The sequence below is a fragment of the Carcharodon carcharias genome, chromosome 15, assembly GCF_017639515.1.
Source record: "Carcharodon carcharias isolate sCarCar2 chromosome 15, sCarCar2.pri, whole genome shotgun sequence".
NCBI lineage: Eukaryota > Metazoa > Chordata > Chondrichthyes > Lamniformes > Lamnidae > Carcharodon > Carcharodon carcharias.
The window spans coordinates 129922850-129937104 of record NC_054481.1 but is presented as its reverse complement, the minus strand read 5'-3'; the positions used below and the strand labels follow the sequence as shown (position 1 = coordinate 129937104).

The 14255-nt window shown below is 41.1% G+C and overlaps 1 protein-coding gene across 4 annotated transcripts in view; it reads left to right on the top strand.

Annotated features, from left to right (window-relative positions):
- The window catches only part of LOC121288086 (NAD kinase-like), a 108082-nt gene extending 101370 nt beyond the window's left edge, over window positions 1-6712 (top strand). For all 4 annotated transcript variants that reach the window (XM_041206393.1, XM_041206395.1, XM_041206394.1 and 1 more), the window contains one exon: window positions 818-6712. In XM_041206393.1, coding sequence (XP_041062327.1) covers window positions 818-962 — 145 coding nt within the window. In that variant the 3' untranslated portion in view covers window positions 963-6712. The remainder of the gene's footprint in view (window positions 1-817) is intronic.
- Window positions 6713-14255: the final 7543 nt, after the last annotated feature.

Sequence of the window (14255 nt, the reverse complement as noted above, 5' to 3'; positions counted from 1 at the left end):
TGGCGGAGGATGATTCTTTGAATGTGGAGGCTGGTGGGGTGATAAGTGAGGACAAGGGGGACCCTATCATGTTTCTGGGAGGGAGGAGCAGGTGTGAGGGCGGATGCAGTACACCTGGTGACAGTCGCTCTGAAGGCGAATCATCCTTACTTTGCCCAGATGGGATTAAAGGGTGCTTTTTAACAGCCCATATAGTGAGTTAGCTGGCCTACTGATGGAGCATATAAATCTGAATTGAAGTAATATTCATTCTGAGAGTGAAGGAAGCTGCGAAACTCCTAAGTGACATTGTTCCAGTTTTGTATTTTGTGAAACGTTTAGCAGACATTTTTATTAAGACAGAAACAGAAATACCAGCCAGATGCTGCCAGACCTGCTGAATTTTTCCAGGTATTTCTGTTTCTGTTTTTGTTTTGGATTTCCAGCATCCGCAGTTTTTTGCTTTTATATTAAGACATTTGGTTCCATCGGGTCTTAGTCTTTTCCAAATTTGCCCATTTTAAATAAATAAAATCTCTCCTTTTTTTTATTCCACAGATATTTGTTGTAGTTTTAAAGCTGCTGATCCTCCTGCATTTGCACACTGATCAGATTTGGCGTCAGTAGGAGCTGTTATCAGTTGCACACTCTATGCATTATTGAAGCAGCATATTGACAACACAGATAGTATAGCTCATGCTGACGGGACCCAAACCAGAATGTTGGAATGGAGGAGGGTGTTGCAGAGAGGAGTGGTTATGTAGAATAAGCCACCGTGGGAGGGCATGAGAAAGGTTTGCACTTGTTCATATTAATGTACTTTTTTTTTTGGAAACAGTATTACCATTACTACCTCCTGCTACCCGGTCCCATCGATCTGCTTCAGGGACCCGGTGAATGATTGGTTCGATAGTCTGGCCGAGTGCTTGCACTGGAATGTGAGAAAGAAGCAAAGTCACCTCACAGATGTGGAGGACTACTGAGCATGGAATGGCATCTTCAGGCTCGGCATTTTGCCTGCAAAATCCATCTTTAATGGTGTTTCTTTAAACCTGCAACATTGCAAAGAGCATTCCTGCACATCACAAGGACCTGTTTTGCCCCTGTCTCTCGAACAGTCAAACAGAAGCTTCTCCTTTTCCCCAGCTGTTTGTTGAATGTTGAGGTTCTGACAATTGGTGCAGATTTGCTAAAGACAACATGAGTCAAGTGTTTGAAAAGTACCAAATACAGACAAAATAGCTCAGGAGGGAGCATATCGATAATGTTGCAGTGTTTGGTGCTCTAATACCTTATGATTACAATTCTTATATTTATCAAACGTATGTTTCATATCGAAAGGTTTGAAAGAAATATCTAGGAAGGACACAAGTAAGTTGCCTGCTGTTTTTTGTAGTCGCTCCAAGTAAGTCTGTGCTGTAAGAAATGCACTAAAATATGGATTTGTTCCTGAAACAGTTTTCAATCGGAGCTGAGGTAGCAGCACTTGGTGACATGTCCCTCTGCCTCTCCCAAACAAGCTCATACCTGGGGAGAGTCTAGTCAGATGTCCTGTACAAACTCTATTTCTCTCCTCCAGCTCACCCTGTCTTCTCTTTTCTTTTTCTACCTGTGATTTTTTTTTTAACAATTTAAAGTGATGTTTTTATAAAACAAGAATGATGAACCTGTGATCTGACACCAACATTGACCCTCCAAGGTGTGCCTGTGTCAGGGGGATTTGCTGAGACAGTGCACGTTTTGTGGTCCGTTTTACCTCTGAGTTAAAATGATTTTTGACTTTGTAAAACTCTGACTTGAGCACAGCCTGTTCATTATCACTCAAACAAGTCTCTTGAATGTCGGAAGTGAAGAAATGCATAATATATTCTTTGAGAATTGAAGAGTATAAATGTAAATATTTGTTGGATCAAAAAAAATCTTGTAAAGTTTTGAGAAAATAGGACAAACAAAAGTAACATCAATTATGTAAGGGGTGAAGGATAATTTGTTTCCTCCATTTGCTTCTGCTGCTTTTAGTATTTATTGATGAAAAGCTCCTAAGTTGCTGCTTGGAAGGCAGTCTGGCTGCTTGCCCCAAGTTATTGAGATCTGAATGTGTTGTAAGTTGGTCTTGTGTCGATTAGAGTTGCTGATTGTGGGCTTCCCATGAGCCTGAGTCAGGAACATTTGATCTGTCAAATTGTTTACCCCTTCTCTCTAGGCCTAGAGGAACTCGGTTTTAAAATACTGCTATATATTAAGTGGTATGTTCTCCATGGTATAGATCCCTCATGCATTACTTAAAGAAGAAAATGCACACACAGTGAGCCTGCATTTCCAGCTCTTAAGAAAGAAGTGGAAGTTGAAGGGAAGGAAATGCTGGGCCATCAATGCATCTCGCTGCTTTACTGTAACATTTAGTGTGGTGCTCACACTGGTGGAAAAGTTACGTGACCGGCTGACGGCATTGATTGTATCGAAGTATGAGTTACATACCAAGGATGGTCTGTCCCAGATATTTGCCTGAAAGTAAAGACTAGTGCACTGGGTCTTGCAGTCGTGGTTGACCTTACTGCTAACTACTCAAGCCCACACCTCAAATATTTGCTAAAAAATAAAGCTGAATCTTACATTTCGGTGGTTCCTCTGGTAATCATTAGTAATGCTGATTGTGGTTGAATTCAGTCTGACCTCTGTGAGGTCCGAATGCTCTTGTTCCACTATTAAGGATTCTTCTTCCAATCAACTTCCAAGTGTACAAAATCTAATAGAATTAGATGATAAATGGGAATCTGCAATAATTTTGGATATTAACAGACTACTGTTTTTAGAAGGTGATACAGCGCTGTAAGTTCTGAAACCAGCCTTAATGTGCTCAGATCATAAAATCATGGAATTTTACAGCGCATGTCTTAGTAAATGCACATCTTTATGACCATTACCTGACGGTAGGTGTGTATATATAATGGGGTGAGGATGGGGTGCTGCTTTAATTCTTGGTTGCTGTCTGTGTTCACGGCAATAACTTCAATTTGGAGTAATTAAAAATTTTAATTCTGAATTAAACTGGTTCACCTTTTGGTTTTCAGCAAATCCCAGACAATGTTGTGTGAAAGCTGTAATACTTGCAATAATTAATTGTCACGCTGTTGTGTTCTGGAAGACTCATTGGAAGCCCTGTTTGTTCAGGCAGTTTAATTAACCCCGCAGGTGTTGTTCAGTTATACACAGGGAGCAGGTTTATTGTATAACCAGTATCATTAACTCACACTGGGACAGTTTAGCTGGTACAGGAGTTCCAAATTGAGTTTACATTCTATTACACACTCAGGCCCCTAACAGTACAGGATGGTGGCCTTGCATTGAAATATCACATTGAGAAAGCTAAATCTAATGCATTTTGTATTCTTTACCCTTCCATAAATACATTTTAGTTTATGTTGCTAATGTAGGAAAGTTCAAATTATTTTATTTTAAATAGAGTAGAAAGTGTCCCAAAGAAGGCAAGTTTTAAGTGGGCAGGTAAACTTACTGACATATCAAGCATTACATTGGAGTGAATCCCACTCCAATCATGAAAATCCATAGAGTACAGTCACTGAAGTGCCAACATGTAACAGAAAGACTTGCATTTATACAGCACTTTTTATGATCTCTGGACATTCCAAAGTGCTTCACACCCAGTGAAGTACTTTTGGAGTCACTATTGTGATGTAGAAATACATTATATGTGGGTAGCATCATGTGAGCATCATCACTCAGACATATGGGGATAGAGAGGCATTCCAGCCTGGTTCTGTCCTTCCCCAATTTCTATATATGTGCACTTTCCAATGCAGTTCACTGGATAACTATTGGAAACAGGAGTTTTGGTTGTTATACTATCTTTCGTTTTGTAGCTCACAGGCACTGAGAAAATCTTTGTACCCTATTGTAGCACTGGGTGAAATCGATTCACTGAGATTAGTGTGGAGTTGAGGCTGACATCCTCTTGGTTTGCATGGGGATAGTACCTGCAACACATGAAAACCTTATGCTGAGCCATGCAGCAGGCCTCGGGCTCATTTTGCATGAATGATTTTTCTTAAACACAGACTGGAGCCAGCTATTGTAGAGGAATATTTCATATCTCTGCCTTTTTTACAATTCCCCAATTTAAATAGTCTGGATATTTATTGCTGGCATAAACCAAATGCACTTCAGTAAAATACCTGACAATATATTCCACTTTTGAAGAAGCTTATTTTTATTTTGCGCAACTCCCAGACACACTTGAGATTCTCATCATTGTTAACAACATTGGGATTCTAATCTCTATTACTGACCAATAAAAACAGAGAAAACTGGAAATGCACAACTTTGTTGAGCAGCCTTCAAAAGAGAATGATTGGTTAATCATTTATTTGCAGCTGTTCAGGGGAGATGGTGGCGTAGTGATAATGTCGCTGGGCTAGTGATCCAGAGGCTAATGCTCTGGGAACACGGGTTCAAATCCCACCATGGCAGCTGGTGGAATTTAAACACAATTAATAAAAAAAAAACCTGGAATATCAGGCTCACTAATGCCCTTTAGGGAAGGAAATCTGTCGTCCTTACCTGGTCTGGGTCCTTATCTTGCCAGACCCACGACAATGTGGTTGACCCTTAAATGCCTTCTGCAATGGCGATTAAATGCACTCAGTTCAAGGGCAGTTAGAGATGTGCATCAAATGCTGACCTTGCCAGCGACGCCCACATCCCATGAAAGAATTAAAAAATGTAAAACTCCAACTTCTGATGATGGATCATATCGATGTCATTGGACTTTATTTCTCTTTCAGATGTTCACCAACCAGCAGTTATGCTTTTCAGATTTCCACATTTCCCACTTTTTTTTCCTTCCACCATTAGTGAACGGTGACTTGGAATCTCCATTTATGACCCAATGATGACTGTTTTTGCTCTGTGGGCTCCCACTTCCTGAACTGAGGGTGTAGCACCAGAACTGCATAGTTTCAAAGAGTTGTCAATGTAACTAATTCAATTACTTGTCTTGTAGCACATTTATGTGAAATGAACCTTGTGAAAAGTATTCAGTAGAAGTGAGTGCTAACCGCAAATTGAGGCTTATTCGAAGATCAGTTTGATGTTGGACAGGCAATATTTAAAATGACTCAGACACAGGCTTGCAGAGGGACATCCCTGGTTATACACTGTTTTATTGTTGCAATTAAAGTTTCCCATCAAGGTGTCTTTATAGTAGTGATCACAGCAAAGATAAATGCATTTATTTTAATGTAGATCTTGTTTTGTCTTTTCACCGCTGACTGTTGTGAGTTGCAGTGATTTTTCTCCAGAAAATGTCTGATTCCTACCATAATTTGGGGCAGTGGTGTGAACGAATTTAACCCCTGCATGGTGTAGTATAGGAAGGGGTCATGGAATGGTATGTGTTTAGTCCTGAATCTGTCCTGTGGGTAGGCTTGCATTAGGAGCTTGCCAATATGGGTTAAACCAGTTTCTCTGTTTGTGCACCAGCCTCATCTGAATGTTGAATCCTCCCAATCCAAAAACTAGAATGTCTCATTCCTACAATGCTGTATGCACTTTCCTCCTATCTCAAGCCATGAAAACTGGTGTATGTATTTGTGCGCGTGTTATTAACCCATCCAGTCTAGACAAGGCTGCAATGTATCTTCACTCTTGCACTTTCATGGTTTCCTTTGTGAGGCTATATTAGAATGCTACCTTCAGTGTGTCTCGACTCAAAAGATTTTCTTATCTTCCAAAGGTTTGCTGGTTGAATCTTCTTTGATCATTTACTGTTAAGTAATAATTTATTGAGAAGGTCTATATGTTATTAATCAAACTTCTTAGCTGCCTTGGGTGGAATACTGATAATGTTATCCACTTGAACCTCTGAACTTGTAATATTTCATGGTGAACTGTGAAGACAAGTGTTTCCTCTTGTGGATTAATTTTCTTTCTCGGTTGTCGAACTAAACAGTAAAACTGAATTAAAGCTCCAAGTAAATTATCATTTTTATAAAGGATGAGCATGTTTTTATTACTCGCTGTTGACCATTTTTCCAAATTCACTTCAATCTACACAACATTTTATGAAATTCTTAACCAGTGCCACTTGTTTTCTTTACACAAGTATGAAATGCAGTGGACTGTTCCCTCATAATTGTAAAGCTCAGTATAAACTTCACGCAGTAACATCAGAATATTTAACAAGGAGTCCTTGCCGACTTGGAAATGTGTTCAAATTTGTGTAAAAACTACACAGTAAAACCAACTGCCTCTTGTAAATATATCATTAACTGTGCAATTTTATGACATCAGAATTTCTACTTAAATGTAAATATCTCATTGATTTTTTTGCTGACTAATTTAAATTGTCTTTTAATCTTCAATTGTTCTTGGACTTCATTTCATTTGATTGAGTTTTGCGAATTGTAACCTATTTATAGCAACTTAGTTCTTTTTGAAAACCAGTTTGAAAAATCCCAGTGTTTCTGAAGTTTCCTTTGTTTTTACTCTATTTTTGGATGTTTTTTTTTAAACTGAGAGTTGTAGAGCTGTATTGAAAAGGTTCAGACACTGAACTGTGAATTACCAGCAAATTGAGTGAGTGGTTTCTGAATTGTAACTGGGATCATAATGTTTTCTGTTTATAAAACTTGATATTTGTTGAACATTAGTAAAGTTGTTATATGTAAGACACTATTTTTCAAATCTTTTGCTAAATAAATTAACCTGCATTTTATATATTAAGGCTCCTGATGGTTTATATTTTGTTCACTCTAGTGATTTCCCATTGTTCCCAATGTCTACCAGTCACAGATTATGCTTACCAACTCTGGACATACTTCAGAGGTTTCAACACATGATCTCCAACTTTCAACTGCCTCATCCAATAAAAGTAACAGACTTTTTCTGTCTCCAAGATTTAGATAACAAGTAAATGAAAATGTTCAAATAAGCTGAAAAAATCCCTTTCTAATATCCCCGTGTTTGTTTTTCCTAAGTTTCCTCCAGCAAAGTCCAGTGGATAAATTCCTGGAGACTCCAGGGCAACCCGGCTTGCACTAATAAAGTGACCCTAATGCAATGAATGTCCCAAGATGTTTCCCAGGAAATTAACAGATTTTCAGAGCAGTTGAAGGACAGAAGTTGACCAAAGAGAAAGGTTTTGAGAAGGCGGTTGAAGATGGGGGGAGAGGTAGCAAGGCTAGAGGAGGATTTTGCGAGAGTAGGTCTGAGACAAGTTGCCCCTAACACTGACCATGAAGTTTAGGGGTGGGGGTGTGGTGGCTGAGAGTGTAGTGCACAGGGGGCCAGACTTTGAAGTCTAGATAGAGCCAGGGAGGGTGAGGCTGGAAAAGATTTGTAACTGAAGACAAAAAAATTTGAATTCAGTACATTGAATAACCTGGTCCCAATTTCCTGCCTTTTCCCCATGTTTTTGAGGAGAGAGATGAAAATTAATGGAAGAAAAAGGGACATTTTGTGTGTGAAAGGAATGAATAGACACAGCTAACAAATTATTCCTATGTGATATTGTTTATTTTATGAAGTAAGTTACTTACTGCCTGGGGAAAGGAACTGAGCAAATGGCATCCCACAACTCACCTGAAATCTCACCAGTTTAACTCCCATGCTTCTGTAGTTCAATAAGCTCACACCTGGTTCCTATAAAATGAAGTAAGAATAAAACAGCCTGTTTTCTCTTCTCATATGAGTCACAAGTGAACTGGAAGCTTGAACTGGGAGAATTTTTTCAGTTCTGGAGTTGTGCTCAGTTGCAGCATATTGACCATAGAAAACACAGCAAGTCTTCCTGATGGGAAAGTGATCGAGAAATTTGAGTCTGTACATGGACTATATACTCTCAGTAATTTGCACCGTATCTCCACTGATGGTGCAGCTGGTTAAAGTATTAGGGAAACCATACTGATCCAGAGTGTTTCTGGTTCAGTTTGGCCTTTGTTGGCTTGCATGACCTTCAATAGGACAGCTAACTCAGATTGGAAATCGGATAACACAGGTGGTTTGAACATATCCTTTTAATTCTGTAAGACTAAGAATCCAGCCTAGGCTGATGTCAGGAAAGCCCCTCTTTCCACCCCACCCCTTTAGCTGTAAAGGTTCTTTATGAAATAGATTTAATTATTTTCGGCATCAAAGAACTTTGCAGTGAAGGGACCATTCAGCCCACTGTGCTATACCAGGTCTATGAAAGAGCTATTGACACAGTCTCATTGCCCTGCCTGTTGCCCATATCAATTTAAATATTTGAAAAAAAAAATCTACTTCTGTAAATCTATTAATGGATTCTGCTTGCATTGCCTCCTGTTGGGTGTTCCATGGTCTTAACTCTCCTTAAGTTCATCTACAAAACCAGGGGAATTGAATATCGTAATGGTTCTCTTGTAGCTTCTAGCTGAATTGGGATGATGGAGGTTTATAATTTCTCCCTTTTGAGTTTTCACTGAGGCTGTCTATTTGAGAGAGGATGTTTGATGCTTTACTGCTTGTCCCCGAGACCCTACAAAATTCCAGGGATGTGGTTTTGGACTAATTCTTTCATTTACCCGATGTTATGATGTGGCAGATAATGTGTGCCAGGTGGATCAAATCTAAGCGGGAAACTTGATCACAACGGTTTTGCAATTTATTTATTTCGAGATGCGTGCCCTGAATTCAGTAGTAATCAGTCCACCCAGACTTGGGATTTTTTACAAAACTAAATTAAACATTTATTAATAGAAAAAATTTTAAGCACATACATAGGTCTACAAATTACTACTATAATAGCTCCTAAAGCCCCTAATTAATCTGGCTCCCAGTTACGCCTCCGTTAAGGCAACAGTAAAAACAAATCGATTTAAACAGACCCAGGCAAAGCAACACAATACCCTAGATAGAAGAATTCAAAGTGAGTTTCTCAGCTTCTGTTCCTGTAGACAGCAACTGGACGCACAGAGGCTGGCGGCTTTTTACACTTGTTAGATCTTAGAATGCCGCCTTCTTACACGTAACCTCACCTCCTTTTATACATATTTCTCCCTTTTAATGCAAATTCCATTGTTCCCATATGTTTTTGCAACTTTACTTTTCCCATAATATAAATCTTTCATGGTACTAATTTTACCAGTAACCTTTGGGGATAAATAAACACAGTTTAGCTTGGCTTCTTTTAACTAGGTATAACATCTTACCATCTCTTTTGAAATTCAGACCAACATAATTTATCAATAAATGCTAATTTTCCTCACACCTCACATTCTAAAACTTCAGCCAGGTTTACGTATTTAGCATTTCAAACCCAGCCACTTGTTTGCTGACTCAAAAGCCTCCAGACCAGCTGTCTCCAATTCAATTAAATCCCAAACACAAAGAAACTAATCCAAATCCCATTATTAATCTGCTTTTACAATAAAGCACTATTATGAAAATTATTACATTTTCACGACACCCAAGCTGTTCCCAGTAAATGAAATAATCAGCCTTCCGCACCAGGGGGAGACCCAAGCCTTTCATCAAGTGTTAATTTAACCCTCCATGTTGCTTTGTTTGACAGCAAAAGAACCAATCAGCACAAGGAGCTGGTGCAATGTCTGTGCAGAGCAAAGGAGCAGGAAAGATTTTGGCAGTTCCCTGTAAAAGGGAAGCACATTTAGATTCCCATAGTGTATGTGTACTTGTAGCTTGCAGGCAACAAATATTTGGGCCACTGTGTTACGCAATAACCAATTCTCTCTCTCTGCCCCATGGCATGGTTATAAGTTGGCTAAAGAATGTGCCAATGATCTTGAGTGGCTGGTAGTGATGCCTGGTCCATGTCAATGGCCTCCAAGGCTTCTCTCCTGAAGGCCACAGGTCAAAGGTCTGCTGTTAGCTAATGCTTGCCTCAGTTGTGATATTTTGGGACATAATGTTATTATTTTGTTTAGACATGCCTTGAGGTGAACAATCTGGATAATAGAATTGTGGTTTCAAGATGTAAAAATATTGCTAAACCCAGATTATAATGAAGTTAAACAGTTCAAATCACATTACTTGAAGTGTGCTTTTGTGTGTGAGCGCCAGAAATAGAAACAATAAATACCGTACTAGGTCAAACACTACTTCTGTGGTTCAGCTGCTTGTGACAGATTAAGTTCAGGAGTCATCAGGCTGGAATCAAAGTGTCTTTAATTCAAGAGGATTGTTTGTCAGTATTAAGTAAGCAGTGATTTAGGGCTCTTTATACTACGGGTGGCAGTCTGGCCCCAATAAACCTTTAGAGTGACGAGAAACCAACAAATTCAAATTAAACTGTTAGCTCAATCCCTCCTCCATGCAGTCCCTGCTTCTTGACCAGGGGAAGCAGCACCCAAGGCACTGAGCTGGTCTCACCATCAGCTGAGCAGCAGTTAACGTTCACTGAACCAGGTGTGAATGGGACAGTGTGAAGTTCTGGGAGTGGGTGGTGCGGGCAGGGTTGTGGAGGATCTAGTTTTGCTCGGGTTGCAGTTATCTTCTAACTAGGGTGAGATCACTGTTTTGACATAGCCTCAACATAGGAGCCCAGCAGTTGTGTGAATCCAAAGAATGTTAACTTCCACTAGTTCTGGACGGAAAGGGATACAATTCAGGACTGGACCAGAATCTGAAAGCTCACCAATTTTGCAGGAATTTGCCCTCCAGGGGTGTGGCACTTATTCCCTCCTTAGACATGTTGCTCCAGCACTTTGTGGACATTCACTGGCTTCCAGTTAATTCTGTAATTAATGTCTGCTGAGAATCGGCCCCTTTCTGTGTAAAATATGTAGTCCTGGCTGTTTTATGGTCATTTACCACCTAAAATTAAAGCTTTCCTCCAACAGAGCACTATAAAGACCAAAACCAGCTTTCATGACTTCCACTGAAATCGTTGCCTTGATTCCATTTCTTCCACGGCTGCACATTCAGGCAATGCCCAACCTTCTGGCCTGTTCATTCCCGAGGCAAATTCTCACTAGCCGCTGACTTTATCTCTGCAATGTCACACACCTCCGCCCCACTTCATCCCCACAACTGCTGAAATCTATCCATGAACAGGTGAAGAAAGGTTAATTACATCACTGGGTTATTTATAAGAGTAGTAAAAAGATTAGCGAACTGAAGGAAGATCAGCAAAGAAACTACAATCTGGTAATACATTGAATTATTAAAGCAAAAAATGCAGGGAAACAGGTGTTAACCTTCTCATCCCTATGTTACATAAACGCTTGGCATATAACCAGTATCATAAATGTTTGTCAATAAACAGTATCAAATGCACAAGGAAGTCCCCAACTTATTTTGCAACACTCGTCAATTCACCCGTTCACAAAACAAGATTCTGTTACATGGAGGAATTTCCCAAGGGCAGGAATCACTCACAGCCCGAGAGCTTGTTCTCTCACATGTTACGTGCCCTAGATAAGTGGAAAGCTGACTCTGGAGTTACCTGTATCACTTCACTTTTATGCTGCCCTCTCTTTGCTGCACTGATAGCTGACAGCATGAACAATGGACTGTCCAGCCTGTCAAGTCTCCTCAGGATCTTATACGTTTCAATAATAAGATAGGTGGAGGGACAGGTAGTATTGAGGAGGCGGGGAGGCTGCGGAAGGATTTGGACAGTTTAGGAGAATGGGCAAAGAAGTGGCAAATGGAATACAACGTGGGGAAGTGTGAGGTCATGCACTTTGGTCGGAAGAATAGAGGCATAGACTATTTTCTAAATGGGGAGAGAATTCAGAAATCTGGAGTGCAAAGGGACTTGGGAGTCCTAGTCCAGGATTCTCTTAAGGTTAACTTGCAGGTTGAGTCGGTAGTTAGAAAGGCAAATGCAATGTTGGCATTTATTTCGAGAGGACTAAAATATAAAAGCAGGGATGTGCTGCTGAGGCTTTATAAGGCACTGGTCAGACCACATTTAGAATATTGTGAGCAATTTTGGGCCCCGTATCTCAGGAAGGATGTTCCGGCCCTGGAGAGGGTCCAGAGGAGGTTCACGAGAACGATCCCAGGAATGAAAGGCTTAACATATGAGGAACGTTTGAGGACTATACTCGATGGAGTTTAGAAGGATGAGGGGGGATCTGATTGAAACTTAGAATACTGAAAGGCCAGGATAGAGTGGACATGGGGAAGATGTTTCCATTAGTAGGAGAGACTAGGACCCGAGGGCACAGCCTCAGAGTAAAGGGAAGACCTTTTAGAACAGAGATGAGGAGAAACTTCTTTAGCCAGAGAGTGGTGAATCTATGGAGTTCATTGCCACAGAAGGCTGTGGAGGTCAGGTCATTGAGTGTACTTAAGGCCGAGATAGATAAGTTCTTGATTGGTAAGGGGATCAAAGGTTACGGGGAGAAGGTGGGAGAATGGGGTTGTGAAACTTATCAGCCATGATTGAATGGTGGAGCAGACTCGATGGGCCGAATGGCCTAATTTCTGCTCCTATGTCTCATGGTCTAATAAGATCACCTCTCAATACTGGATCCTTATGGAAACAGATGATTAGACCAGGAGCTGGGGGTTTGGATCCCTTGGTCAGAGACAGTAAAGGATAAATGTGATCTGTCCTTCATTTCTGCCCATTAACCACACAGTGCCGTTAACAATTGAAGATGTAGGGGTTGATTAGATGCAAAATGTTGCTCTCAGGGAACATAAGCTGGGACATCTAGAACAAAAACAAACATACCTGGAAAAACTCAGCAGGTCTGACAGCATCTGCGGAGAGGAACACAGTTAACGTTTCGAGTCCGTATGACTCTTCATCAGAACTAAGGAAAAATAGAAGAGAGGTGAAATATAAGCTGGTTTAAGGGTGGGTGGGACAGGTAGAGTTGGATAGAGGGCCAGTGATTGGTAGAGATAGCCAAAAGATGTCATAGACAAAAGGATAAAGAGGTGTTGACAATGGTGATATTATCTAAAGGAATGTGCTAATGGGGACATTAAGGGTAGAAAGCAGGACGAGCAAGGGACAGATAGCCCTAGTGGGGGTGGGGTGGGGGGAAGGGATCGAAATAGGCTAAAAGGTAGAGATAAAACAATGGATGGGAATAAATTTAAAAATAATAATAAAAATAGGTGGGAAAAGAAAAATATATATAAATTATTGGAAAAAGGGGGATCGGAAAGGGGGTGGGGATGGAGGAGGGAGCTCATGATCTAAAATTGTTGAACTCAATATTCAGTCCGGAAGGTGTAAAGTACCTAGTCGGAAGATGAGGAGCTGTTCCTCCAGTTTGCGTTGAGCTTCACTGGAACAATGCAGCAAGCCAAGGATGGACATGTGGGCAAGAGAACAGGGTGGTGTGTTGAAATGGCAAGCGACAGGGAGGTCTGGGTCGTGCTTGCGGACAGACCGAAGGTGTTCCACAAAGCGGTCACCCAGTGTGCGTTTGATCTCTCCAATGTAGAGGAAACCACATTGGGAGCAACGAATGCAGTAGACTAAATTGAGGGAAGTGCAAGTGAAATGCGGCTTCACTTGAAAGAATTATTTGGGCCCTTGGACGGTGAGGAGAGAGGAAGTAAAGGGGCAGGTGTTGCACCTTCTGCAGTTGCATAGGAAGGTGCCATGGGAGGGGGTTGAGGAGTAGGGGATGATGGAGGAGTGGACCAGGGTGTCCCAGAGGGAACAATCCCTGCAAAATTCTGCTGGTGGGGTTGGGGGGCGGGGGGTGTAAAGTGAAGATGTGTTTGGTAGTGGTATCATGCTGGAGTTGGCGGAAATGATGGAGGATGATCCTTTGAATGCGGAGGCTGGTGGGGTGATAAGTGAGGCCAAGGGGGACCCTATCATGTTTCTGGGAGGGAGAGGAAGGTGTGAGGGTGGATGTGCGGGACACGTTTGAGGGCCCTGTCAACGACCGTGGGTGGAAAACCTCAGTTAAGGAACAAGGAAGACACGTCAGGGGAACTGTTTTTGAAAGTAGCATCATCAGAATTGATGCGACGGAGACGAAAGAACTGAGAGAATGGGATGGAGTCCTTACAGGAAGCGGGGTGTGAGGAGCTGTAGTCAAGGTAGCTGTGGGAGTCGGAAGGCTTGTAATAAGTATTGGTGGACAGTCTATCACTAGAAATTGAGACTGAGAGGTCAAGGAAGGGAAGGGAAGTGTCAGTGATGGACCACATGAAAATGATGGAGGGGTGGAAATTGGAAGTAAAGTTAATAAATTTTTCCAGATCCAGAGGAGAGCATGAAGCGGCACCAAAGCAGTCATCGATGTATCAGAGAAAGACTTGTGGGAGGGAGCCTGAGTAGGACTGGAACAAGGAAT